A 26,418-nucleotide genomic window follows, 5' to 3' on the forward strand; every position below is an offset into this window, starting at 1 on the left:
CTGCCGCGGGCGGTGAGGGAGCTCCTAGCGCCAGTGTTCCGCCGCGCTCTGGCGCTGCCCCGAGCTTTCCGCGATGGATGAGCGCGTCAAGCTATCTGTCGCCCCCAAATTCCTCCTTCGCGGCGTGACAACGCTCCAATCTCTCCGTAATGGCTCTCGGCCTGCAGACCGCCTCTTCACTCCTTGTAGTATTTTTCCTCGTTCTCGCGGCGGACATCATGGGGCTGTTCAGCAGGAAGAACCACTTTCAGGTCGATGGGAGGGTAACGCACCTCTTCTGGTACGCAATGTTATATGCTGACCAGATGACAGACTGTCCTAATTACTGGTGGCTCGCAAGGCATGGGCAGGGGCCTTGGAAAGCTTCTTGCTCAGAAAGGTGCTAATGTGGTCATCGTTGCCCGCAACACGAAGAAATTGGAAGAGGCTCTCGAGTACATTTCGGTATAGCTACTACCCATGTGCTTGCTACGAATTGTTCGCTGACAGCATCAGGCTGCTAAAGTCAACCCGTCCCAACGTTTCCACTATATCAGCGCCGATGTAACGAAGCCCGAAGAAAACGACCGTGTCCTTGCGGAAGTGACGGCCTGGAATAACAATCAGACCCCGGACATCGTGTGGGCAAATGCGGGTATGTCCATCCCGAGGCTGCTGCTGGATGCACCTGTGGAAGAGCTGCGGCAACAGATGGACATCAATTACTTCGCCACTGTTTTCCTGGCTCAATCGACCTTGAGAGCATGGACCAAGCATGCTGCTTCCGCCGACACCAAGCCTCCGCTTCCTCGTCACTTCATTATGACTTCTTCGAGCGCTGCATTTGTCGGTGTCGCAGGCTATGCCCCGTACAGCCCCACCAAAGCCGCTCTCCGCAATCTTGCCGACTCGCTACGTCAGGAAGTGCAACTCTACAACGGTGGTCGCCTCCACAGTTCTGGCTCTCCCAATCCGGAGATCAAGATTCACTGCGTCTGTCCGGGAACAATCACCTCACCTGGTCACACATTCGAGCAGACTGTAAAGCATCCGGTGACCATGATCCTTGAAGAAGGCGACCCGGCGCAAACCGAGGACGAGGTCGCGGCTGTTGCCATTAAAGAGCTTGAGAAGGGCTACTATCTCATCGCTACAAATCTGTTGGCGAAGGCTATGAGAGCAGGTACATTGACAGGAAGCCCGAGAAACAATTGGTTCGTGGACACGATGTTCAGCTGGGCGACATCCATCGCGTGGCTGTTCATCCAGCCCGACTTGGAGGGTAAGGTGTGGAAGTATGGTAAGCAGCATGGCGCACCTAGCCATGACAAAGCTGCTTCTGCTCAGTGACCTGCACACCCCGCGTGTGTGCCGTAAATAGTTCTAGCCGTGTAGCTGATGAGTTAGAAATGGGCAAGGTATAAATAACGCTATAGATCACCTCAGACGCAAAGGCGAGTGCAACTTTTTTCCTTCATGCTTTACTTCCCATGTTTGTCGGTCATGCCGCCGTCTTCAATCAGGTCATGATGCCGTCCTCGATCAGGTTCTAGTGCAGGTTCACTCTGTCAGGTTCAGGAGCGAGTTCACTTCACTTGTCACGATGCAGGCATCGACGAAAGAAGGGATACGAAGAGATTGATTGCAAAAAGAAAATTATCAAAAAAAAAAAATTTTTAAGTCTCCAGCACGTGTGCTGAAACATACCCGCCCCGACCTTTGGGTGGTCGACACCGAACTGGGGAGTCGGGAACTGGGCGTCCGGGCGGTTACTGAGCAACTCGGCCGAGAACCCCCAGTTCCCAACCCCCCAGCGCCACTCACTGGCGGGTCAGTGACCCAGCTCAAACCCTCAACCGTGGTGACTTAGTGAAAAGACAAAATGGTTCGCTAGTCTTCCAGTTAGGAGTACTGGCTGGGGCGAGGGTCAGTGCGGAGGGGCAGCAGCACAAGTTCCAGGCGTTGCTAGGGGACACGGTCGGTTTGGGTAGGTGCGGGCGGGCAGGCGGCGGTTGCGCCTCCTCTACATTCCACTTCTCACCCTGCACTTCGCAACTCTCACCTCACCTCAGCTCGCACGGTAGAGATCTCTCAGAGCGTGGATCATGGCTTCCAGAGCGTCTCACAAGCGCCAGCGGTTGGACTCAGCCGCGCCCAGCACTTCCGGCCGTCCACTGCATAGCAGCACTTCTACACACGCGTCTGCCTTGAGCTCATCGCACTTTTCTTCTACTCCGACCCCGCAAGGATTCGCACCGAGAGTCGTGCAATGGCGCTCCTCACCAGTACCGTCGTCATTGGACGCACCATCAGTGGCTCAATCAGCACTGCTCGAGCGTCTGGTTGATGTGACAGATGCTGACATTGATGCGCTTGACGAGATCATCATGGCTGTGGACATCAGAGAGCGCAAAACGGTGGGATGCTCTTACTACGTGGCTCGCGAGGAGAAGCTCTACCTAATGGAGGACATGAAACTGGGGGATGTGGAGACCATCGACGCCCGTGGGTTAACCCTTATTTGCATGGTTCACAGCTTACTCACCCTGCTCCACAGTCAAACTCCAGATCAACCCCACCGTGGTGCTCGTCGGCACAAGGGCCGATGATTCAATCTTGGACAAGCTGGATCCTGAACGGAGGAGTCTCGGCTCTGTTGATGGTTCTCGTACGCTTTTTCTGGACGGGCTTGATGATGACGTCCACTTACCTTGGGCATGTAGATGATCAATTCGCTCTCCCATATCTCCTCGAAATCCGCCCGACGGTAGAATTTAACTACGACTCAGGCAAGAACAAGCTCACACACCTGAAGGTTGGGCCCGACCAGGGACCAAATGTCACATTTACCATTCCTGGCGACGTTCAGGCCAGCGGCGCGTATGGTGACGAAGAAGATGTTGGACGCCAGGAACACTTGCTTAGGCTACAAGGATGGATCAACCTAGACAACAGGATATCTGTGGGCTGTGCGGGCGCCGTTCTGGCCTACGTACAACGACGCAGAGCTGTGACTTTCCTCCCGGGCGACCGAGCTGCTGCTGACTTGTTTCGTGTTTCGACCATCGAGATGTTCACGCTTGCAAAAACCATGTGAGTGATAAGCCTTTGTATTACCCATAATCTACTGATACGTTTAGGTTTGTTAACATGGATACCTTGTTGTCACTCCAAATTCTGCAGTCAGAATCGCACCCCAACTCACATAACCAAGGACCCACAAAGTCCAGCTCAGGGTCGAAGGAAGGTCTCTCAGTGTATGGCTTATTTCATTATCTCGCCAAGACTCCTCAAGGTAGAATACTTCTACGACAGTACTTCCTCCGGCCCAGCCTCGATCCAGCCGTCATCAACAAACGTCTAGACGCCATCTCGGTCTTTCTTCGACCGGACAACTCAGCACCCGTCAATCAGATTGTGCAGAGCCTGAAGAAAATCAAAAACATGCGAGTCACGATGGTGAACCTTCGAAAAGGGGTTAATGCTGGTCCCGGCAAAAAGCAAGGGATCACCAGCGGCCTTTGGGCGAGGATTCGTCTCTTCGCCTACCACATGCTGAAGATAAAAGACGCATTCCAAGAGATGAATGCAGGTGAAAACCTTCGCATAAGGAACCACATCTTGGAAACAGTCGAATTTCAGAGGCTGGCCCAGGTCGGAAGACGGGTGACAGATATCATAGACTTTGAACAGTCAGAGCATCAGCATCGCACCGTTGTCCGCATGGGAGTTGACGAAGAGCTTGACAACATGAAGCAAACGTATGATGGGATCGAGCTCTTACTTTCACAAGTCGCCAATCACATAGCCGAAGGCATTCCTGCTGTTCTCGGAGCCAGTATCAACGTCATCTTCTTCCCCCAGATCGGATTTCTTATCACTGTCCCACTGGACCCCGACACTGGCCACGGAATGTACGAAGGGTCGGATCAAGATGCATGGGAGCGTATGTTCACGAGCGAAGAGCAAGTCTACTACAAGAACGACAACATGCGAGAGATGGACGACCATTTCGGGGATTTGCATGGTTTGATCTGTGACAAGGAAATCGAAATCACCCATAACCTAGCACAGTATGTTCTGGAATTCGAAGACGTGTTCGTCAAAGCTTCCGACATCTGCGCAGAGCTCGATGCACTCCTCGCGCTTGCTCAAGGTGCGAGGATGCATAAACTGGCGAGGCCAAAGATAGTCGACGATAATGTCATCCAGATCAAAGCCGGTCGCCATCCACTACAAGAGCTTACGGTTCCTTCCTTTGTCGCAAACGACACCTTGATTGTTGGCAACTCGGAGCCTGACACTGAGGTCAGCCACGGCTCGTCAGGAATCCCAACATCTGAGCGTTCGAACGCGCCCACAAGCTCAGCCGCAATGGACGGCCCGAATGTGCTGATTCTTACCGGACCCAATTTCTCGGGGAAAAGCATTTACATGAAGCAGGTGGCTCTCGTTGTGTATATGGCACATGTTGGCAGCTTCGTCCCTGCAGAGAGCGCTCGGATCGGTTTGACGGACAAGATACTCACACGCATTGCAACGCGCGAATCGGTGTCCAGGATCCAAAGTGCATTCATGATTGACCTCCAGCAGGTTTCACTGGCGTTGAACCTTGCGACACCCCGCAGCCTACTCGTGTTCGACGAGTTTGGCAAGGGCACAAGCGCAAATGACGGGGCAGGCCTTGTTTGCGGCGTATTCGAGTACCTCCTCGGCCTTGAAAGCAAGTGCCCTAAGGTGCTCGGGGCGACTCACTTCCACGAAATATTCGAAGAAGGCTATCTTGTCCACCATCAAGCTCTGCAGTTCGGGCACATGGAGGTCCGAGTTGAGGAGGACAGGAACAACATTGACGAGCAGATCACTTATTTGTACAACTTCGGCCTCGGCCGTAGCGTGTCGAGCTTTGGGAGCATCTGCGCAGCCTTGAACGGCATCAGCAGAGAGGTGGTGGCGCGCGCCGAGCAGCTGATACTCATGTCTGTGAGGGGAGAGGATCTTGTCTCGGCATGCTCAATCATGCCGGCGCATGAGAGGGCTGAGCTGGAAGAGGCTGAGTGCGTTGCGAGAGCCTTTCTGGCTGCTGATGTGGGACTTGACGCGGACGGCGATGCACGGCAATTGCTGGATGATGTACTTGCGGCGACGGCTTCCACTACGTATGGTTCAGCGACGGCGAACACGGATACGATGAGCACTTCGGAGACGATGTCCTGAAACTCACGTAAGTGTTTTCAGGCCGATGATGGTGGCGCGTTGCTTGTGCCTGAGCTGACGATGTTGTCGGATACTGTACTACCTGTTTGCTAGCAGTAGCTCGCCTGATACGTGTGGAGGATGTAACCCAGAAAAAATTGCTACACGAGGCAGACCAAGCACTTTCTCGTTTCAGCTAGGATACCGTTGCCGATACGAAGTTTATCGTGGGTGTGTGGAGAAAATGACGGATTCCCCAGGTACAGCATTGAGCTTGGCATTCTGGGCATTGCTTCAGCAACCCGCAAGCGGCAGCAGCTAGAATCTTCCACCAAGCTTCATGTGGAGATACTTGAGCAGTTAATCCTGGTCTATAGAGAGCCCTGGTAGCGGCTCCAATCGCCTTTCCGATCGATCCCGGGCCGGGCCGCAAAGACCACTCGACACAGCTTCATGAATCAGGCACGCCGTCGCTGATCAAATTTGTGGGAGCCCCAGCTCCGGTCACCCAGCCTCTCGCGCAGGCCGGGGCAAAGGAAAAGGCGAGGGCTGACTGATAGCAGCGTCGGGACTCGGGGCAGATGAGGCTTCTCTCGCACGAGACGGGTCGGTGAGACCGTGCTCGGCCCGTGAGACACGGATCAAGGGACGGGCAGTACGGATCACGGCATGGCGCGCAGAGCAGCATCTGCTTGTAGCTCGCACACCGTACGCCAAGGCGCGTGCGCACTACAGCCGGTTTGCTCGACGGATTTAGGAGGATGCCGCCATCTGCTTACCAAGGGGTCGGTGGCGCCCCTGCTGGACAGTCATCACCAATCAGCAGCATTGGCGCGGCAAGGAGCTTCCCCGCCGGGAGGGGGTGCTGCGTGCTCGACTGCGGGACGCCAGCGGGCAGCCGTGGATGGTGGTCGATATAAAGGCGAGGCGACGGCTGCTCATGGCAGAGGCAGACCTGTGACGCGCGCCGACCTGATCTGCCGGTGGACTGTGTGTTTCTCAGGCCAAGCTTCCAGATTTTCTGCCGACAGCTAAACCCGACGCGAGGAAAACGCCCTTCCTCAGCCACAGCCGCTCTACCGCACTCCCCCTTGTTCCCTGGCCCCTCGGGACTTCGCCGGCAGAGAGGGCGGAAAAGTCGCAGCCGGCTTGGCCTCTGGCGTCATCCCACCGCGCCTTCGAGATTTTTCGAGCGGCAACTCACGAGACGGCCAGTGGCGAACAGCTCACGAAAAACCTCCTGATAACACCGCTCTTTGCGGACGTCTGACCAACAATCGGCACGACGTTTCCTTGGGCTGCCACGGACCACGGCTAGGACCCACCGAGCACGGCCGTCTTCTGCCTGGCGGAACCCTACCGCTGTTGTTATCTGCAAGTGCCGAGGGCTGCTTTGAGAATTGCCGTCGCCAGCCGCCCAGCTACTGCGAGCTGAGCAATCCTTTAATACGAGCCCAAGGCCTCATTTCTGCCCTTTCCCGTTTTTTCTTGCCTTGCGCTTTCTTCTGCCCCGTCCCTTTCCAAATCGGCCGCGAATTCACCTGTCCCGGAGTCCGCGTGCGCCGTCGTCAATAAAGAGGCCCTTCAAGCATTCGCCCCTGGACAATCCGCAGACATGGACAACGCCGACCATTTTATCGAGAAGGCCGAGCAGGATGCCAACCGCATCAAGTCGCCCGCGGAGCAACATGAAGCCCTGGAGCGCACCCACACCTCGTCGACCGCCTCCAGCAGTTCGTCTGACTCGGCCGAGTCGGTAGAGCGCCGCGAGATTGGCATGTCGAGAGTACCCACCGCCAGGGACAACATGGCCGACCTGGAGCGCAACGCAACCGTCATGAGCAGGATCCACACGGCACGGAGCCAGCATAGCGGGACCGTCGGTGCCAGCCTCAAGAGCAGGAAGTCGAACAGGCCACTGCCCAACTTCGGCGCCGGCAAGCCATTCCCGCCGCCGCTGCCGGATCGGGAGGAGTATGTCGTGGAGTTTGACGGCCCGGACGACCCAATGCACGCCCAGAACTGGCCATTGAAGAAGAAGCTTGCGACGGCCGTGATGCTGGGATACTACACCATGGTCGCTGCTTTTGGCAGTTCCATTTTCTCGTCTGCTACCCGCGTCGTGGCCCAAAAATTCGACGTCAGCACCGAAGTCGGCGTCCTTGGTGTCTCCCTGTACGTCCTGGGCTTCGCCACCGGTCCTATCCTCTGGGCGCCCGGATCTGAGTTGTATGGCCGCCGGAAGCCCCTGATCATCTCGTCTTTTGGTTTCTCCATCTTCTTCATTGCATGTGCCACGGCCAAGGATCTCCAGACGGTGCTCCTGTGCCGCTTCTGGAGTGGCTTCTTCGGCGCCTGCCCTCTCACCACCGTTGCCGCCGTCTTCTCGGACATGTTCGACAACAGGACCCGTGGTATCGCCATCACCGTCTTCTCCATGACCGTCTTCACCGGCCCGCTGCTCGCCCCTTTCATTGGTGGATTCATCACCATGTCGTACCTCGGCTGGCGCTGGACGCAGTACATTGTCTCGTTCATGGGCTTCTTCGCATTCGCCTTGAACATCACTTTCCTTCAAGAGACGTACCCGCCCGTCATTCTCGTGAACAAGGCCGCGGAGCTGCGCCGCAGGACCAAGAACTGGGGCATCCACGCCAGGCAGGAGGAAATCGAAATCGACTTCCGCGAGTTGGTCGAGAAGAACTTCTCGCGTCCCCTCCGCATGCTGGTCACCGAGCCCATCGTGCTCCTCCTGTCCATCTACATGGTAAGCCTCTTTCTCCATTCCTCGAAAAACACGTGTGAGAAGCGTCCACTAATTCCTCCCAGGCCTTCGTCTACGGCATCCTCTACCTCTTCCTCACCGCCTACCCCATCGTCTTCCAGCAGATCCACGGCATGAACCTGGGCGTGGGCGGGCTGCCCTACTTCGGCATGATCGTCGGGCAGCTGCTCGCGGGCACCTTCATCGTGCTGCGGCAGCCGGGCTACCAGCGCAAGCTGGCGGCCAACAACGACGTGCCGATCCCCGAGTGGCGGCTGCCCGAGGTCATCATCGGCGGCGTCGCCTTCTCGGTCGGCCTGTTCTGGTTCGCGTGGACGGGCTACACCGAGGACATCCACTGGATCGTGCCCACGCTGTCCGGCCTGTGCAGCGGCTTCGGCCTCATGGCCATCTTCCTGCAGAGCCTGAACTACCTGGTGGATGCGTATCTCATGGTGAGTTTTTTTTTTGTTTTCGATCCCTTCCAGCGGTTTTTTTTTTCTGATATAGTAATACTAACTTGCACTTTCTTTCTCAGTTCGCCGCCTCCGCCATCGCGGCAAACACGTTCCTCCGCTCGCTCTGCGGCGCCGGCTTCCCGCTGTTCGCGACATACATGTTCCAGGGCATGGGCGTGCAGTGGGCCGGCACGCTGCTCGGCTGCGTCGCCGCCGTCCTCGTCCCCGTGCCCGTCCTCTTCTACCTCAAGGGCGCCAAGATCCGCGAGAGGAGCGCGTTCGCGCCGACGAAACCGTTCGGGTCGGATTGAGGAGTCGTCGGGAAGAGTAGAAGAAGAAAAAGGGAGAGGATAAATGTCATGTACAAAAGAGAAGGAGAGGTGCTCGTTGATTTTTTTTGGTTGTTGTTGTTGTGCGCGCTGCATGCTGGCTTTTCCCCATACCCAGGTGTGCTTTTTGAATGGTGGCGATGCCATTCCACGAACAGGGAACAAAAGAGACAAAAAGGTGGACTTTTGGTGGGCATGGAGCTGGGGAGTTCTTTTTTCCGTTATCCCGTCTTTTATTATCTTGTCCAGCGTTCTTTTGGGATGCTGGACTTTTTTCCCCCGCCTACATACATGCATGCACTGTACGCAGAGACGAGTTATGCCTCGTTGGACTAGTCTCCTCATTAACGACGTAAAAATACTGATAATGTTTTTTGAACCTGAAATATGTGTGTACCAACGAATCGTCGGGTATGTCTCAGCCGGGGTTCAAAGTAAGTACCCATACGATCGGGCAGTACTTCGTCCATTGGATCTAACGCACGATATGAAGAGCTGTCAAGATAGAGGTCAAAGGACAACCATCATATTCCCGAAACCCCAAGCATCAATGCTACTCTAAAAGGGAACAACTCTATACCAACAATCAAATGTACATACACCAACCACAAACAACCTACTTACTTATACGCTATCGCCGTGAAATTATCAATCAGATTCCGCTCCACCTCGGCATTCGTCCACTCCTCGGCGCCCGAGTCCTGCCTCGTCTCGCTCCATTCATCTTCGCCCCCGTCGCTGATCTGATCGCCCGACCTCGACCGCCTCTTCTGCTGCTGCTGCGCCGGCGCCGCCACCTTCACAGTAGTTCTCGTCGAGGAGGACGCATACCTGCCAGTACCGCCACCGCCACCCGACGTCCCCGAAGGCTCCCGACTGTGCAGACGTTCCTGCTGTTGTTGCTGCTGCTGCTGTGTCATCGACAGCTGCGAATGCCGCCTTACATGCGTCGCCGTCGTCACTCTACCCGACTGCCCAGCAGGCAACGGCAACGGCGGTTGCTGCTCCGCCGTCGTATTCATCCGCGGCAGCTTCGGCAACGGCGGCAACCCCGGCGTAAACGCCCTCGACACGACCGTCGTCCCGCGCCTTCTCTGCTGCTGCTGCTGCGGCTCGAACGAACCACCAGTCGGCAGCGTATTGGAGCGGACGAGCGCCGTCGCCGGTCTCTCGGTGGACGTGGCGATGGTCCTGCTGCGCTGCCGCTCGGTGGCCTGCTCGCGGAAGAAGCTGCTGCTGCTGCTGTCCTGCCTCTCGTGGCGGAATTTCGGCGGGGCCGGGGGAGGTGGTGGGGGGAGAGGGAGGGGGGCTTGGTGGTTGCCGGCGACGCTGTCGTCGAAATCCTCGCTCGCCTCGGCGACGAGCTCGAAGTGGCGGCGGCGCAGGGTGACGGTGGTCGAGCGTAGGGACTTGCGCCGCTGCTCCATCTTCTCCCTGATACTGCCGCTGCTACCACCGCCGCCATTGCCGCTACTGTACGACGCCTCGTCCTCGGCCAGCGCGATGGCGTTCCAGAAGGCGTTGCGGATCTGCCGCCCATTCCACCGGCCGACGCGGTGGTGGCAGCGCTCGGCGGCGAAGTTGAGGACCTCGTCGGCTTTGATGCGCATGGACGGGTGTTGGCGCTTGGCCTGCCAGATGCCAATGTCCCAGACGTCGAGCGTCGCGCGTTCGTCGAGCGGGGGGTAGAAGAGGGAGAGGCGGAGGCGGGAGTGGAGGGCGTTGTTGTTGACACGGCTGCCGCTACTGCTACCGCTCGTCGTCGTCGTCGTTAGGAAGAGGAGACCGGGGTAGTTGTCGACTACGCGCAGGAAAGCGGCGGAGGCGGCGGCGGGGCTGGTGTTCCTGGTGTAGTCGTCACCACCGGAGGGGGGGAAGAGGAGCGGTTCGGCGTCTTCGACGAGGAGGACGGCGTCCCACGCGGCGGCCAGGGCGAAGACTTCCTCGAGCTGCGCGGTGACTTCTGCCGGGGCGCCGCCGAGGAGGTCGTTGTACGACAGCGGGAAAAGCGGCCTGGAGAAGTGGCTCGCGACGCATTCGGCCGTCAGTGTCTTGCCGACGCCCGGGACGCCGTGGAGGAGGATGGTCAGGCCCAGTTGCTCGCGCCGGAAGAAGTCGATTTCGGATGCGATGTCGTCCTTGATGCTCTGCCGCTGCCGGAAGTGCTGGCGCAGGAGCGGCTCCAGCTTCTCTCTGTGCCCGCGCGGCAGCGCGAGCCGCTTGAAGCCCTCGCTGCCCGTTTTGTCGTGCATTTCGTGGAGGTCGCTGACGTCGAAAGCTGCCCACTTCCTGGTGCGGAGGATGAAGCCGAAGACGCGGTGTGACAGCAACATCAGCTCGTCGTCGCTCAGTTTCGCGTCTCCGTGGCCAATCTCTCTCAGCTGCAACAACGAGTCCGGGATACCAGCTGCTTGGATTGATTCCCAGACATCATCTTCGTCTTCGTCAATGTTGCTTGCCGCACCGATGATGGCTGGGGTCCAGTGTGGATTGCGGCGGATCGCTTGTTGAAAGTCGACCATGACCTGGCCATCCACGTGCTCGCGGGAAGTAAGGGATGTTCCCTGGCAATACATATGTCTGCCCGCTGAGACCTTGACAAAGTTCCTCCCACGACCCACGAGGGTTTCGCGGACGCCGGCTGGATCGGAATTCATGCAAAAGGCGTGAATGGGCAGCGACGCCACTCTCTGCCTACCTTTGTATTTCCTGATTTTGAATTTGGTGTGGACCGGGCCGACGGATTGCCCATCGTAGTCCAAGTGAACGCATCCGATGGAGAGAGCGCCTTTGTTTGTGTCATTTTCCACGAGCACGGAAACGTCCACAACTCGGTATGCCTGTTTTCGATCAGACGAGATGGCCATTTGGCACTTTTTGAACAGAGAACAGAGCTCGCCGAATTCCATATGAGACCTCTGTGACAAAGGTGGCGTATTGAAGTTTTCTTGACGCTCCGGAGCTGCCACCGATTGTTGGGTAATAGGAGATGCATTGCGCATTTGAGCCGGCCCAGACGGTGGCAATCGTGAGGTTTGCACTGGTAAATCAGGCGGCGGCAATTGCGAAGCCTGCGTTGGTACTTCAGGCGCTGTTGCTTCTACCAGCGGTAATCTCGGGGCTTGAGTTGGTGGTCCAGGGGCCGGTAACTCTGGGGTTGGAACTCGTGGAGCTTGCGCTGGGAGTCCGGGCGGCGGTGATGCAGGCGGCGGCGGCAACTCAGACGATGGCAATTCAGGCGGCGAAAAATCAGGAAGTGGCAGCTGTGGGGCTTTTGTTGAAAACTTGGATGGAGGTAAAAAGGGCGGAGGTAAATGAGGCGGCGGCAACTGGGGCGGCGGTAACTGTTGGGCTTGCGTGGACGGTGCAGATGAGGTTAATACTTCGGCCTTTCCTTCCGGGGACGGGGGCGAGATTTCTTCCTCCTGGGAGTCTGGTGGTGGTGCGGGCTGTCGTGGCGTGATTGATCGCGGCGTATCTGACTGTGGTGTATTTGAACGTGGTGTAGTTGACTGTGGTGTGGTTGTTGATTGTGGCATGGCTGGTAGTGGTGGAGTTGGCAACGGCGTGGTAGGCATTGGTGCGGTCGTCAACTCAGTCAAAAGGTTTTCAATGGCCTTCATGCGATATTCCATGGCGGATGTTCGTCCTGGATACTGCTGTTTTACCGACGGTGTTCGCTTGATCTTGGGTTCTTGGACAATGTTTCCGTTGCTAGGTGGTGCAGGGAAGAGCCCTGAAGAGATCCGCGCGCTTTCCTTCTCGGGTATTGTGCTGGTTTGCTCGTCGTTCGAGAAGAGATCCGTCTGTCCTGAAGCGGGTTCGTCTAGATCTACCGGTTCATCGTCCGTCGCCCCCTTGCTTTTCGTATTGTTGGCCTCTGTATACACGTTCGGTAGCAGGAAGATCTCCTCGGTGCTCTGTGTATTATTAATATTCACGTAGCCTTGTTGGTCCGCCATTGTTATGAGGTAGTTGGGTGTGGAAGATGGATGCTTTACAGTGAGAGGTACGGAGTAACAAGGTCGAGTGCGCATGCAAGTCATTGTTGGAAAACAACCGGCCAGCCCAAGCACCAATATACCTATCCCCTGGTGCTGTGGAACGCGGGCGGTGTTGGTGGTGGGTACCTGCGACGTGTGGTGATGGAGATCCCCGTATCAGGAACCCCTGCGCCGCGAAACAGTGGGCTCGCTTCCCCATTAACGTGAAGATTATTGTCGCTCAAACAGACCGATAAATGGCATTGCGTGCCGGATCGGCAAGGCTTCGCCGTGTTTTACCATGGTGTTCCCGCGCGCATGGTCTGATATGCGACACCACGGGGACCCAGCAACCGTTACCGATGTCGCAAGCCGCCAGGGCGAAGCGCGTCGCTGATTTAGCCGGTCAAAGCTGCCTGAGGGTAGAACCAGACATGAGACGCTGGGAACAATGGTCCATCGGGATCGCTTTACAGACGTGGCAATGTGGGTATGGATCTGCGCCATATGATCTGCGCATCCGACTGGCCTTCAGTGAACCATGTCCCTATCATAACCAGCTTGACATTAGTTGACAACGGAAAGCTTGTACTGCTTCCATTCATTTGTGAGTAGAGCGACAAAGCTTGTCAAGCAGGCTGTTGCGATATGCAGGTTTCCGACAAAGAGATGTAGCTCCTCCGCAAACTTCTGATCTTTTTAGCATTGAACATACTTAAGCAGAGGCCCCAAGCCAACTGACAGAATATGCAGCATGACTGAGAATCAACTTCACTACTGGGGTGCGCCTCCGCCGCCATGGCTTCCGGAAGAAAAGGAGCATGAGCTGAGGATCCGTTTGACCAATGCACTCCGTTCGTTCTGCAGATGCGCCAACGACATTCTCGACTGCAAAACCATAGTCAGCAAATTTTCAGAAGCGGTAAACTTGCTCGCGAGCATGACGTTGACCGAAAACGGTATCAGCGGCGCCGAGCAGTACTGGACCATGGAGTCCGACAAGACACCGGCCCTGAGCAATGAGGCACTCGAATTTGAGATGAGACTCCAGCAAGAAATGGCTAGCCAGGTGGTTCCAGAGCTTGCTATTGTCCGCTTTCAACGATACGCGGCTGTTCTCATCGCCCACGACGCAGGGAAGACGCTCAAGGACGAAACAGACATGATGAGGAAGCATGTTGAAAACCATCCCAGGTCGATCCGAGGATACGCTACGTCACCAGAGTACCAAAGATGCTTGCGGAAGCTGGGGACAGACAGTATGAAGAGATTGCTGGCCGCAAAAGAAAAACTGATTGATCAAATCGCCAGTCTCGAAGCCGGGAAATTCCAGGAAATGCCGATGGGCACTCGGAGACAACCTAGCCTGGGCCGCGAATTGAGAGGCTCGCACCTGGACAACACGAAGCAGATGAGCCGAAGAGTAGATACAGTCATTGGAGCGACCGACGAGCCGTACAGAACTGACAGGTTTGAAGAGCTCTTGGAAATGGACGCACACATTCGAGGTCGTTGGATTGCCAGGTAGTCGTTTGAAAAAGACCACGATGGAGGAATCTACAGTCTCTCTACCTTCCATAAGGGCCCGTCACCTTTGATACTGTCACACCGTCACCTCTTGCCGTGCTAAGGACGCTGTTGAAGTAGTTTGGAATGGCCATCATGTCGGCCGCAATGGAGATCATGTGAAAACCCTTTTGCGCATACTCGTAGCTCTGCTCGCCGGAGGTGCAGTATATGCCCGTCCGCTTACCGTTGTCAACGGCAGCCTTGTGGATGCGCTCAATTGCAGACTTGAGGTTCTCATGCATCGTGCCATCGAGGATGGGATGGCCGATATTGTTGCCAAGATCGAAGGGGCCGATGAGCAGAACGTCGACGCCTGGGACGGCGGCGATCTCGTTGACCTGGGGCGCAGTCAGAAACATGGAATTTACCGCTTCTTCGACAGCCTGCTCATACGTTTGCTAGTGCCTCCTTGGTCTCAATCTGGGCGATGGTGACAAGAGCATCATTCGCCTGCAGCAGGTACTCGGCAGTGCTCTGATTGGAGAATTTGCCCATTGGGAACGGAGAGCCGAAACCACGCGTGCCCTGAGGAGGGAACTTGGCCGATGATACGAGCTTGCGGGCGTCGTCTGCGGTGTGCAGAAGGGGAACAACGATGCCGTGAGCACCAGCATCGAGGGCGCCTGCAAGCTGGATGAGCAATGATCACGGGCCTTGTCCGAGACGAGGGTACTGACGCTTGACCATCCAAGCCTCATTTGCCGGGACGCGGACAAGAGGGCTCACGCCGCAACCAGCAATTGCTGCCACACACTCATGCATCTGGCCATCTGGACGTGGGTCAGCTCAACAGACGCTGGGAACGGTCAATTCGGCTTTCCCACCATCAATGTTTCCATGCTCCGTGTCGACGCAAATCCAGTCCAAGTTGGTGCTGGCAATGGTACGGGAGTGATTGGAGCCCGGCAGCATCTGAAAAACGAGTCAGATAGTGCGACAGGGTGGGCAGCCACTTACCTGCCATGCACCAAAGCTGGCGCCACCCTTCTTGAGAGCCTTTTGAAAGCGGTTTGCAGCCTGCATGTTCAATGGTGTTTCTTTGGAGAGAGAGGGAGGATGTATTAAATGAGAGCTTTAAGAAGTCACCCCGCACCCGCTCGGCAACGAACCCCACGTTGTTCGCTGTAGCATCCCGCCGACGAACCGGGGGATTCCAAACGCCCGTCTGCAAAGATTTACTCGGCCGTGTCCTTCTCCGCCTCTTCCATCAGTGCCTCGACCTGTTCTTCTTTGAAGCGATGCATCAGTTTGCGGGCCGCAGTCGTCGTCTCCTGCCCCTCGTTGGCCGGCATCTTTTCCACGTGAATCTGCGTCACCATGAGCCACCAATTGGGTAAGCCGAGGGGACGCCGGCTTACCACAGGCGTGTCGAACTCGTAGACGTCCTTCCACTTCTGCTGGCCGGGAGCCATGACGTCGATTTCGGTGTACTCGAAAGGGCGCTTGTCCCAGACATTGGACAGCACGCCCTTTGCATTGTCGCAAAGCGCGCAGCCCTGGCGCGTGAAGAGGGTGAGCCGGCAGACGCGCTGCAGCAACCGCGCCGTTGGAGCGAACATGGTGGGCGATTGGTGGTGAGAGAGGCGGAGATGCGGCGGCGTTAACGCACAGGCCGCTAAGGTCTGGGGCAGACACCGAGCCGGGCGGTGAGGGCGAAACCACCAGCCCTACCACCATCGCGTTCGAGAACTTTCTCACCTCTCTTCACGATCCCTGGCCAGCGAGCCCCCAGACCCCCGAAGCTTTCTTTTCTTTAAACCCTTCAGCTCCCGCCCCTTTCCTTCCCGTCTGTCTTGCCAATCGCCCCATATCCGCCCTCCAACCCGCCGCTGTCGTCATCCGCTTACCTCCCACCCACAATGGCCAAGAAGTGCGTCCATAAGGGCTGCGGCAAGGTCTTCGAAGACGACGCCGAGCCCTGCGTCTACCACCCAGGCCCGCCCGTCTTCCACGAGGGACAGAAAGGTCCGCCACCCCATTCCCCGCAATAGCACCTAGCTTACCGTCTCTCCACCACCAGGCTGGAAATGCTGCAAACCCCGCGTCCTGACCTTCGACGAATTCCTCGCCATCCCGCCCTGCACCACCGGCACCCACTCCGAAATCGACGACACCCCCGCCGAAGAACCCAAACCCTCCGCCGCCGCCGCCGCCGCCGCCGAGGCCCCCGAGCCGACGCCCGCCCACGACTCCTCCGTCAACCTCGGGACGACCACACCCTCCCGCCTGCCCACGCAAGCCGCGCCCACGCCCACGCGCTCGCCCGCCCCGCCGCCCGAAGACGAAGACGACGACCCGTCACTGCCCATCCCCGACGGCGCGGCCTGCAAGCGCAAGGCGTGCGGCGCCACCTACGACGCGGCGACGGGGCGCGGCGAGGGCGTGGACGAGAGCTGCGTGCACCACCCGGGCGTGCCGATATTCCACGAGGGCAGCAAGGGGTACAGCTGCTGCAAGCGGCGGGTGCTGGAGTTCGACGAGTTCATGAAGATCGAGGGGTGCGCGACCAAGGCCCGCCACCTCTTCGTCGGCAGCAAGAAGAAGGATGAGAACGCCGAGGACATTGTCGAAAGCGTGCGGTAAGACGCGGCTTCTTCTCCCCCCAGACCGCAAGCCGCCTCGCTGACAATCTCAAACAGCTCCGACTTCTACCAAACCCCCACCACCGTCATCGCCTCGCTCTTCCTCAAGAAAATCGACAGGGACCAAAGCACCGTCGACCTCCGCGCCGACGGCGTCGCCCTCGACCTGCGCACCGCCGACCGCAAGCGCCACACGGCCGACCTGCGCTTCTTCGCCCCCGTCGACCCCGCCGCCTCGTCGTACAAGATCATGGGCACCAAGCTCGAGCTCGAGCTGCGCAAGGCCGACGGCCAGAGCTGGCCCGTGCTGCGCGTCGACGACCCGCGCACCGGCGAGATCATCCAGGTGGGGAGGGCCGGCAGGGTGTAAGAGAAGAAAAAAAAATAAAAAGCGGTTGAGGGCGTTGAGGAATCTCTCGGTAAATATTGGGTGGAACGTATGTATGTACATGGATGTGATGGGCGTTGTGGCAATGGGGTGCTGGAGGGCTGACGGACAAGAAAGCGGTGTTGAGGCGGTGAAGGGTCGATTTGGGCAGCGGCGTTGGGAAAGAAAAAGGGGTCCGAGAACAAAAAAACATCAAGGCAGGAAGGGGGGGATGAGTGACGAGTCAGACGAGTAGACGTAAAAAGTCCGTAATGATGTATCCGACGACGGCGTTATAAGAGAGTGGTGAAAGCTCTAATAGGTATGGAAGAACAGAAAAGAGGAATCGTTTTTGGGATCTTCCCTTGGGAATCGAATGAAATCCGGCTTGAGACGTACTCACGGCACCTTGGTGTCCTGCTTCAGTTGAGGTCAGGTTTATCCATGCACGTCCGACGCAGTTCCCCACTAGTACCTGTGGACAAGGGTCGATAATTTCTTCAGTGGTCACGATGGCATCAGGTAAATGTACAGTGTTTAAGCCTCTGTCCATTTCTAAGAATGCTGATGAGTCTCTATGGATTCTATAACACCGTTTCTTTCCTCGTAGCAGGTTGAGTTCAGCAGTGCTTCACACAGGCAGACATGGTCTGAATCCCAGGCAGTCGACCATTTTTCGCTGTTGCTTTCCCCGTGCCCGCGTCGGACCAAATTTAACATGCAAATTGCCCTTGCACAGTCGACCAATTCTATCCTTAGCCTCTCATTCTTAAGTCGTATGCTTCGCTCGGAAGCTTCCAAGAGGCGGGCACGTTCCTCGAGCTCGCGCAACCGGTTTGCCCGACGATGGCGGTGCGCCTGTTGGGCCTTGTGCTTCCCGATTCTTTGTCGTTTCTCTCGTGCAGGGTCGTGACGAGCTGCTTTCTTAGAAGAAGGCGAAGCTGACAGCGTTCGCTTGTGTTGCGCATAAGGTGTTTGCCTCCTCGGAGGTGCTTGAGTTTCTTCATGGTCAGCCCGGTGCACTTCGGAAAAGCGCGGCTCCTCGGCTGCCGAACGAGTGGTGGTGTTTGAAGTCATTTTATGATGGTTGCTGGACAAAGGTGAAGAATAAACGAAAACAGACGCGTCGCTTGAGAATATATTTCATGGCCGTCTCGTGCTTAGGAGATGCGAGGGTGGTGCTTAGATGATCAATCGCCTCGGCTTTTGCGTGGATCCGCAGGCCGACGCCGCAGCTGATGCCGAGTCGAATCGGACCGTCGGACAACTGGCGACGCAAACGACCGGGCCAGGCTCCGGGCGTGCCGAGTCAGGACGCTAACCCCAAAAGGCAGCTTGAATGTAAGCGTCGATCTATATGCATGTTCCGCCTCCGCTTTTTGCTCAATTCGGTGTCTTGTCTTCTTCTCGGCCTTCGGACCTGGCTTACGCAGTGTCGGTCGTATGCTGCGATGCGTGATGCCTTGCTCATCACTGACAATTTGCTTGGAAAGGGTCGGACTTGGGCTTGAATGACTTCATTAGCGCTGCTACCCCGCCCTGTGCAAACATATATAAGATGCCATCTGGCCCAGACATTGAACAGCATACTCAACTCACTTCTTCAAATCCCTTCACACAGCAAATGCGAGCAACCTCCTCAATCATGTCAAAGATCATCACTGTTTTCGGTGCCACGGGCAACCAGGGCGGCTCTGTCGTCAAGCACATCCTCGCCGACTCGGCCCTCTCCAAGGAGTTCAAGATCCGGGGCATCACCCGCGATGTCTCCAAGCCCGCCGCCCAGGCCCTCACCAAGCAGGGGGTCGAGATGAAGAGCGTTCGTGCCGCCAACACAACCGATCAATGCGATATATACTGACCGACGACCAGGCCGACCTGAACTCCAAGTCCTCCCTCGCCGAGGTCCTCAAGGGCTCGCACACCGTCTTCCTCGTCACCAACTACTGGGAGTCGGTCAAGTACGACGTCGAAGTCTCGCAGGGCAAGAACGTCGCCGACGCGGCCAAAGAGGCCGGTGTCGAGCACCTCATCTTCTCGTCGCTGCTGAACGTCACCAAAGAGACCAACGGGCGCCTCAAGCACGTCCCCCACTTCGACGGCAAGGCGGACATCGAGGAATACATCAGGCAGAGCGGAACGCCCGCGACCTTCTACCTGCCCGGCTACTACATGAGCAACTACGCGCAGATGCTGCAGAAGGGCGAAGACGGCTCGTACACGCTGGCGTACCCGGTCAGCAAGGACGCAAAGTTCCCGCTTTGCGACATTGCCGAAGACACCGGTAAGCATGCACTCACTCTCTTGCTCTGTTCTCGCCTCCACCCGCTGACGCCAGCCCACCAGGCAAATTCGTCAAGGCCATCATCAAGAACCGGTCCCGCCTCCTCGGAGCGCGCGTCTACGGCGCGGCCGACTACTACACGCCGGAGCGCATCCTGGCCGAGCTGGAAGAAGTGACGGGCAAGAAGACCAACTACGTGCAGGTGTCGAGCGAAGCCTACAAGGGCTTCCTGCCCGACTTCATGGCCGAGGAGATGTTGGAGAACCACCTGTTCGTCGAGGACCCGGGCTACTACGCCGGCGCGAGCCTGAAGGACAGCTTGGCCATTTTGGACGAGAAGCCCGTGTCGTGGAAGGAGTATGTCAAGAACAGCGGAGATTTCTGAGCGTGAGCGAGGGGTAGAGGCGAGGGCAGGGATATGTAGTCACGCTCTTGCTATGTATATATCTTGGGCTCGGATGACGTAGTTGTACCAAACAGACATACTTATCGCTGATGAAAATGGGAACCCACATCGCTCCTTGCTTGTCACATGAAACCCACCCACGGCAGCAGAAACACTCACGAGACAAAAGAAGATCGTCCATCACCTACACAACAACCGGATACTCCCCCACCACCACCCTCAGCTCCTCCACCCACCCACCACCATCACCACCACCACCCTCCCGGCCGGCCACCACCCTCTCAAAAACCCCAACCACCCTTCTCCCATAACCCCACGGCTCGCCGGCCATCCGCCCCAGCCTGCGCCCCGCCCACGCCCGCGCCCGCGCATCCCCCGTCTCCAACCCGGCCACGAACGTCGGCCACGACGTAGCCTTGAACAGCGGCTCCGCGGGCGCGACGGCCGCGAGATGTTCGAGGAGTGATGCGAGGTTCGCGGGGACGTCGATGTCGATGTCGATGGCGGCGGTGCGTTGGGTTGGGGTACTGCTGGTGGTGGTGGTGGTGGTGCTATCAGGAGATGGAGGGAATGGGGGAGACGGGAACGCCGCCGCCGCGCGCGCCACGTAGATGCAAAACGCGGCTTTGTGCGCCTCGGCCACGTGCACGCGCGTCGCCAGGTCGCCCGGGCAGGCGCCTCCGGCGCCGGTGCAGGTGGAGAGGTGCGCGAAGGAGGCGGCCCAGGCGCGGGCGTCGAAGGCTTGGACGCGGTGGAGCACGCGGGAGAGGAGGGGGAGGGGGAGGGTTTCGTCGGACTCTTGTTCTTCTTCTTCTTCTTCTTCTTCTTCTTCTTTTGAGGAGGGGGTGGTGGTCGGTGGTGGTGGTGGTGATGCGCCCGCGCCGCTGGTACTGCTGAGTCGTCGGAGGAGCTTGCAGGCGTGGAAGCTGGCTTGAAGGATCTCGTGGGGGCAGCAGAGGTGTTGGCTCGCTGAGATGCCGTCGAGGAGGGGCGAGAGAGAGGCGCTGAGGGAGGGGGTGAGGGGCCGGGAGGGCGTGAGGGCGAGGCCGAGGAGGTCGTAGCTTTTTGGGGTTTGGGCCGTCAGCTGCTGGATTTGTGCGAGAAATGGAGGGGGAGAGAGAGAGGCTTGGGTTTACTGACAGGATGTAATCGGACATGACGCTGTTGCGATACGTCTTCATCGCCTGTGTTTTGGCGTCCGCCGAGAGGCAGAGGGAGTCGAGCATGGTGCGGGCGCCCTGGAGGTGGACGTGGCTGTCGTTTGTGCCGGAATGCATGAGCTCGAAGATGACGAAGAGGAGGATGGAGGTGAAGGTGATGTCGTCCCCTCCACCGCCGCGTCTTCGATTGTTGGATTGGACGGCTTTGGCCAGGAGGTGGAGGGCGTTTTGCTTTGCCGCGAGTGCGTCGCGATATGGGTCCGCCACGGGATGCCATAGCTGGGGTCGGCTGAGTTGTTGTGTATTGGCAGTTCCGACGTCAAACTCATGGAACATGCGGAACGTGTACAGTGCCGAGTTGGCAATGATGATGTGACGAAGAATATCAAAATCCATGGTGTAGGGAATGAGTCGTGCGAACGGGTTCTCAATCGGAACGTCGTACAGGACAAGTTCCTTGCACACTTTGGTCCCGACTTGAGTGCAGAGTCAGTTGAAGCACGGGCCAACGAGGTGGCTTGTGATGCTTACAGTAGTACAAGTAGTATTGGCTGTTCTTATCCAGCCCTTGGAAATGCGGGTCCGTCGGGACCATATGATTTAACGTCACGCCGTATGGAAGTAGAGCCGAATAAGATAGACTGCCGCTCGGCGGTAGGGCGGGATGGACGTCAGACACGGAGAGATCTGCTTTGGCCCGATATAATTCAGAAGGAGATGTCTTGCCCTTCAGCTTCCCGCGGCTTGCGATGCCCTGGTTCCATTGCAACAGTGTCTGGTAGCCGAGACATTCCCGGCCCGCCTGGCGACACTTTTGGCAGAACGGGAGCGATCGGTCGCATTTCACGCGGTGACGGCGACAGGTATGGCATGGTCGCGTGGGCTTCTCCATCTCTGGACGTGTTCGTCTGGAACGTGGGTGACACTACGGATATCCCGTCGTAAGCTTTAAGACGCCGCCACACCGCTTGTTACCTAGCGCCATCTGTGGGGAAATCCCGACCTATGATCGCCGCTTACAGCTTGGCTGCCCCTTCTGCCTTAGCTTTTCGCCTTCTATTTACCTTGCTTCGTTGTGATTCGTCGAGGCGGGATGAAGGCCCCCCACTCAGTTACAGGCCTGATCGGGAAATTCAGAAGTAGCTGGCTGCCCTATATTGTTTTGCAGCTTCTGAATGCTCTTAGGCAGCTGTGTTGCAACCTGAAACAACACTAGAACACCTAGATTAACTAGGCCCATTCTCTCTCACTCAGTATTCTGTCCGCTATCGGTATTGGGGATGAGCCTCAAGCAGATGGGCCGGCATGCGATGCCAGTTTAATAGGGTTGCGGACTCACCTTATTGTTAAAACACTCACTGGTTGGTTTGGTAAACCTTATGCGTTTCTCGGACATCTATGTCATTAAGAAACCGATTTCGGCTATTTCTTTGACGCATTTCTGAAGTTGTTAATTATTTAATACTTTACAGCCTCTGGTTAGTATATGGCTCCACGACTTCTGGTTAGTTTCGGCAAGCTTCTACAACTTCGTAGGTGATTTTAAAAGACATTATGCCGCATAAGCTGCTCGCTTCCGATACAGCTGTATGGCCTTGATATCTTGTTAAGGCAACTAAACATTATGAGGAAATGTCAGGTGTGAATATCGTCTCATCAACAGATAAAATCCATTTACCAGGCCACGGAATGACTGAATAGCGGGGAAACATTGGATAGCATCATCACCCCATCGAGTCCTGACGTATGTGCGGGGTCCCACAGCCGATTTAGCAACCCGAACAGCCAGTGATCGACACCGCCGCATGGTACTCCGCACGCCATCATTGTCACTCAAGAAGCCAGTAAAAGCAACTTCCACGACATACCTCTTACCGAGAAAACTCTCTTTCTCTCTCTCTCTCTCTCTCTCTCGCCCCTTCACCCATGCGAAACCCCACTCCCCACCAACCACCATGACATCCCTCCCAGACCACTGCACCGTCCTCGTAATCGGCAGCGGCAACGCCGGCCTCAGCGCCGCCATCTCCGCCGCCCAAAACGGCGCCCCATCCGTCCTCCTCGTAGACAAATGTCCGCCCACCCCCACCCCCACCCCCACCCCCACCCCAACCCAACCGCCTAACCTCCAACCAACAGGCCCCGCCTCCTGGGCCGGCGGCAACACCTACTTCACCGCGGGCGCCTACCGCACGCCGCACGCCGGCCTGCCCACGCTGCTCCCCCTCGTCAACAACGCGCCGCCAGACCCGTCCCGCGCCGTGTCCCTGCCCCCCTACCCCGCCGCCGCCTTCGCGTCCGACCTGCGCCGCGTGACGCGGGGCCGCGCGGACCCCGCGCTCGCCGCCGTCTTGGTCGAGGACGCGCTGCCCGCCGTGAGGTGGCTCGCGGGGGAGTCGGTAGGCGTGCGGTTTCAGTTGAGCTTCCATCGGCAGGCGTACCTGGAGGACGTCGATGACGATGACGATGACGAGGAGGGGGAGGGGGAGGAAGGGAGTGGTGGTGGTGGTGCTGGGCGGCGACGGCAACGCTGGCGCTTCTGGGGCGGTCTCGCGCTCGCGACGCAGGACGGCGGCAAGGGGCTGGTGGCCGACGAGCTGGCGGCGGCGGCGCGGCACGGCGTGCGGGTCGCGTGGTCGACGGCGCTGGTGCGGCTGCTCACGACTCCTCCTCCTCCTTCTACTACTACTACTACCCCCGCTAGCAGCAGCAACAACAACAACAACAACAACAACACCAACACCAACAATGTCATCAACGTCATCGGCGCCGTGCTCCGCCGGGCCGACGGCGTCCAAGTCCCCGTGCTCGCATCCGGCGGCGTGGTGCTGGCGGCCGGCGGCTTCGAAGCGAGCGGGGCGCTGCGCGCGCAGCACCTCGGGCCCGAGTGGGGCGGCACGCGCGCCTTCGTGCGGGGCACGCCGTTCAACACGGGCGACGGGCTGGAAGTCGCGGTGCGGGACGCGGGCGCGGCGCGGGCGGGCGACTGGGCGGGATGCCACGCCGTGGCGTGGGACGCGAACGCCGCGCCCGAGGGCGGGGATCGGGAGCGGACGAACGAGTACACGAAGAGCGGGTACCCGTTGGGGGTGATGGTGGATGTGGAGGGACGAAGGTTTGTGGACGAGGGGGTGGACTTTCGGAATTACACGTACGCGCGGTTCGGGAGGGCGGTGTTGGGGAGGGAGGAAGGCGTGGCGTTTCAGGTGTGGGACGCGGTCGGGGCGGGCTTGTTGCGCGGGGAGGAGTACAGGGCGGAGGTGGTGGAGAGGATCGAGGCGGGGAGTTTGGACGAGTTGGCGGCGAGGTGTGTGGAGCGCGGGTTGAGGGATCCCGATCGGTTCGTGAGGACGGTGAGGGCGTTCAACGAGGCGGCCAAGAGGCATCGCGAGAAGCATCCGGAGCGCGTCTTCAATCCGGCGGTCAAGGATGGCGTCGCGACGGAGCCGGGCATGCTGGAGCCGCCCAAGTCGAATTGGGCGCTGCCCATCGAAAAGCCGCCGTTCCTGGCGGTCAAGGTCGGGTGCGGCATCACCTTCACCTTTGGTGGGTTGGCTGTCGAGCCTGAAACAGCAGCTGTCGTATCAGAGTCCACGGGGAAGCCGATTGACGGATTGTACGCTGTGGGTGAGATGTTGGGAGGTCTTTTCTACGGTAACTATCCAGGCGGTAGCGGGTTGACTGCAGGAACGGTTTGGGGCAGACGAGCTGGGAAGGATGCAGCGGAGAGAGCGCGGAAAGGAAAGGATGTGGCGCGGTTGTGAGCTCTACAAGAGCAGATGGAAATGGTGGAAATTGACTAGACTCGTGCCCTCTTTGATCTGACTTCCGCCTTGTGGAATCCCTTCTCACAACCCTCAGCATCTGCCTGACCTGAACAGCACGTCCAATAGAACCCTTCAGGATACTCCTCTCGGTTCTCCTCGGTGTCGATCGGTCCAGAAACATCCTCGTTGGTTTCGGCCCAGAAGCCAGAGTCATGGTCGGCCTCACAATCACCTAAGCAATGCATCAACACCAAGAAGATCTGGTTCGGAATTATGGACACTACCACTGTGCCAGGAACATTCGGATGGACGGCTCTTCGCGAATTCGAATTCTTCGCCACACTGAGCACAGTGCTCATACCTGTTGCGTTTCTTTGGGGCCGCATCGGTGTGGTTGGAGGGTATCAGAAGCTCTTCTTCCACGAGCTCTTTGCCGCGCGGATCGGTGATGACGGCCATCAAGGTCTTGCGGAGACGGTCGTTGTCCGCCGAGTTGATGGCGTTGACGACTGGTGATGATAACATGGCTGGGAAATGATGAGGAGAAGGAAGTACGAGAGGCGATGCGGTGTTTAAGAATTGTCGGCACCCATGTCGCTCGTGTTGTTGCCGCGACAAATGCCGTGTTCAAACGACCTTTTGCGGAAGCTTTTTCCGGTTATCATTCGATCTACAGGCACGTCTTGCGGTGAGGTGCCAGCGCGAAAATTGCTTTTTTCGGTGGAAATCGGGGGTTTGACCTTTCATATAACCAGAGCAAGCCGAAACCCCCTGTAATTAGGTTTCGCGCCGACATTCCGCTGCAAGAAGATGCTGTAGTTGCCAGAGCATGTGCCACGGCATCAAGAGCGGGACTTTTTGTGAGAAGATGTGCAAGCCTTGTGATAACCGATCAGGCAGCCCTCAGCATCACTTTGCTCGTAGCAGCAGCTCCAGACAAAGGCCTCGGGGAACTTTTCTCGGTTCTCCCGGGTGTCAATGTTCTCGGCCGCACCACACCAGTAGCCCTCTTCCGAATTGAGCATTAGGTGTCCTGTGGAAATGGTTAGCATCGCGTGTGATTGAGTAGTCGCATCCATACCGGAGTGCCAGACGCAGTGGTCTTGCATGTTGGCCGCGACATCGAATTCTCGCTCGCATTGCTCGCAGCGCTCGAACCTCTTGCGCTTCGCAGATTTCGCAGGGAGGACAAAGGCGGGTTGCTGCGACATTTTCCTTTCCTCAATCGCCGCTTGCTCGGCTAGGCGAAGTTCTTCGTCCAGTTCGTCGTCGACAATGCTCCTGCCGTACTCGCTGTCCAGAGTTGTCAACAGCACGAATTGCAGGCGCTCCAGGTTGGCGGCAAGCAGAGCTTGCAGCTTGTCGTCAGCGGCACCCATGTTGGTTTGTGAATTGGAGAGGAGAAAGGGATGGAGATTGCGAAGTCGGATGAGGGTGTTGCAGAGCCTTGTTCTTCTGGTGCACTTGTCTCGCTTGTTGTCGGGCCGACGAGCACGATGATTCGCAGACCTTTTCTAGAAACCGTGACTACTGCCAAGTACGACATCATAGAGTGAGGAGAAAAAAAAATCAAT

General features: G+C 57.6%; 10 protein-coding genes across 10 annotated transcripts; 6 read left to right on the forward strand and 4 right to left on the reverse strand.

Moving 5' to 3' along the window:
- Positions 1 to 149: 149 nt before the first annotated feature.
- Positions 150 to 5,196, forward strand: SLS55_004876 (uncharacterized protein; the record flags this gene model as incomplete). The annotated part of the gene is made up of 7 exons (XM_066776328.1): positions 150 to 263; positions 313 to 444; positions 496 to 1,279; positions 2,266 to 2,484; positions 2,537 to 2,647; positions 2,703 to 3,072; positions 3,120 to 5,196. 7 exons carry the CDS (start codon positions 150 to 152, stop codon positions 5,194 to 5,196), a joined length of 3,807 nt encoding a protein of 1,268 aa, XP_066634209.1.
- A 1,594-nt stretch (positions 5,197 to 6,790) lies between these two features.
- SLS55_004877 (uncharacterized protein) lies at positions 6,791 to 8,708 on the forward strand (the record flags this gene model as incomplete). The annotated part of the gene is made up of 3 exons (XM_066776329.1): positions 6,791 to 7,942; positions 8,005 to 8,394; positions 8,478 to 8,708. 3 exons carry the CDS (start codon positions 6,791 to 6,793, stop codon positions 8,706 to 8,708), a joined length of 1,773 nt encoding a protein of 590 aa, XP_066634210.1.
- Positions 8,709 to 9,346: 638 nt separating this feature from the next.
- Positions 9,347 to 11,498, reverse strand: SLS55_004878 (uncharacterized protein; the record flags this gene model as incomplete). The annotated part of the gene is made up of 2 exons (XM_066776330.1): positions 9,347 to 11,367; positions 11,495 to 11,498. The coding sequence occupies 2 exons, from the start codon at positions 11,496 to 11,498 to the stop codon at positions 9,347 to 9,349; spliced, it is 2,025 nt and encodes a 674-aa protein (XP_066634211.1).
- Positions 11,499 to 13,463: 1,965 nt separating this feature from the next.
- Positions 13,464 to 14,237, forward strand: SLS55_004879 (uncharacterized protein; the record flags this gene model as incomplete). Its single annotated transcript, XM_066776331.1, has 1 exon — positions 13,464 to 14,237. The coding sequence occupies one exon, from the start codon at positions 13,464 to 13,466 to the stop codon at positions 14,235 to 14,237; it is 774 nt and encodes a 257-aa protein (XP_066634212.1).
- Positions 14,238 to 14,277: 40 nt separating this feature from the next.
- SLS55_004880 (uncharacterized protein) lies at positions 14,278 to 15,301 on the reverse strand (the record flags this gene model as incomplete). The annotated part of the gene is made up of 5 exons (XM_066776332.1): positions 14,278 to 14,616; positions 14,672 to 14,901; positions 14,956 to 15,048; positions 15,103 to 15,190; positions 15,236 to 15,301. The coding sequence occupies 5 exons, from the start codon at positions 15,299 to 15,301 to the stop codon at positions 14,278 to 14,280; spliced, it is 816 nt and encodes a 271-aa protein (XP_066634213.1).
- A 152-nt stretch (positions 15,302 to 15,453) lies between these two features.
- Positions 15,454 to 15,837, reverse strand: SLS55_004881 (uncharacterized protein; the record flags this gene model as incomplete). The annotated part of the gene is made up of 2 exons (XM_066776333.1): positions 15,454 to 15,585; positions 15,637 to 15,837. The coding sequence occupies 2 exons, from the start codon at positions 15,835 to 15,837 to the stop codon at positions 15,454 to 15,456; spliced, it is 333 nt and encodes a 110-aa protein (XP_066634214.1).
- A 300-nt stretch (positions 15,838 to 16,137) lies between these two features.
- On the forward strand, positions 16,138 to 17,230 carry SLS55_004882 (uncharacterized protein; the record flags this gene model as incomplete). The annotated part of the gene is made up of 3 exons (XM_066776334.1): positions 16,138 to 16,243; positions 16,299 to 16,857; positions 16,918 to 17,230. 3 exons carry the CDS (start codon positions 16,138 to 16,140, stop codon positions 17,228 to 17,230), a joined length of 978 nt encoding a protein of 325 aa, XP_066634215.1.
- A 1,642-nt stretch (positions 17,231 to 18,872) lies between these two features.
- Positions 18,873 to 19,896, forward strand: SLS55_004883 (uncharacterized protein; the record flags this gene model as incomplete). The annotated part of the gene is made up of 3 exons (XM_066776335.1): positions 18,873 to 19,046; positions 19,100 to 19,511; positions 19,574 to 19,896. The coding sequence occupies 3 exons, from the start codon at positions 18,873 to 18,875 to the stop codon at positions 19,894 to 19,896; spliced, it is 909 nt and encodes a 302-aa protein (XP_066634216.1).
- A 3,136-nt stretch (positions 19,897 to 23,032) lies between these two features.
- On the forward strand, positions 23,033 to 24,841 carry SLS55_004884 (uncharacterized protein; the record flags this gene model as incomplete). The annotated part of the gene is made up of 2 exons (XM_066776336.1): positions 23,033 to 23,150; positions 23,217 to 24,841. The coding sequence occupies 2 exons, from the start codon at positions 23,033 to 23,035 to the stop codon at positions 24,839 to 24,841; spliced, it is 1,743 nt and encodes a 580-aa protein (XP_066634217.1).
- Positions 24,842 to 24,876: 35 nt separating this feature from the next.
- SLS55_004885 (uncharacterized protein) lies at positions 24,877 to 26,223 on the reverse strand (the record flags this gene model as incomplete). Its single annotated transcript, XM_066776337.1, has 4 exons — positions 24,877 to 25,076; positions 25,156 to 25,353; positions 25,734 to 25,877; positions 25,926 to 26,223. 4 exons carry the CDS (start codon positions 26,221 to 26,223, stop codon positions 24,877 to 24,879), a joined length of 840 nt encoding a protein of 279 aa, XP_066634218.1.
- Positions 26,224 to 26,418: the final 195 nt, after the last annotated feature.

Source organism: Diplodia seriata, assembly GCF_021436955.1.
Source record: "Diplodia seriata strain FDS-637 chromosome Unknown scaffold_4, whole genome shotgun sequence".
Lineage (NCBI taxonomy): Eukaryota > Fungi > Ascomycota > Dothideomycetes > Botryosphaeriales > Botryosphaeriaceae > Diplodia > Diplodia seriata.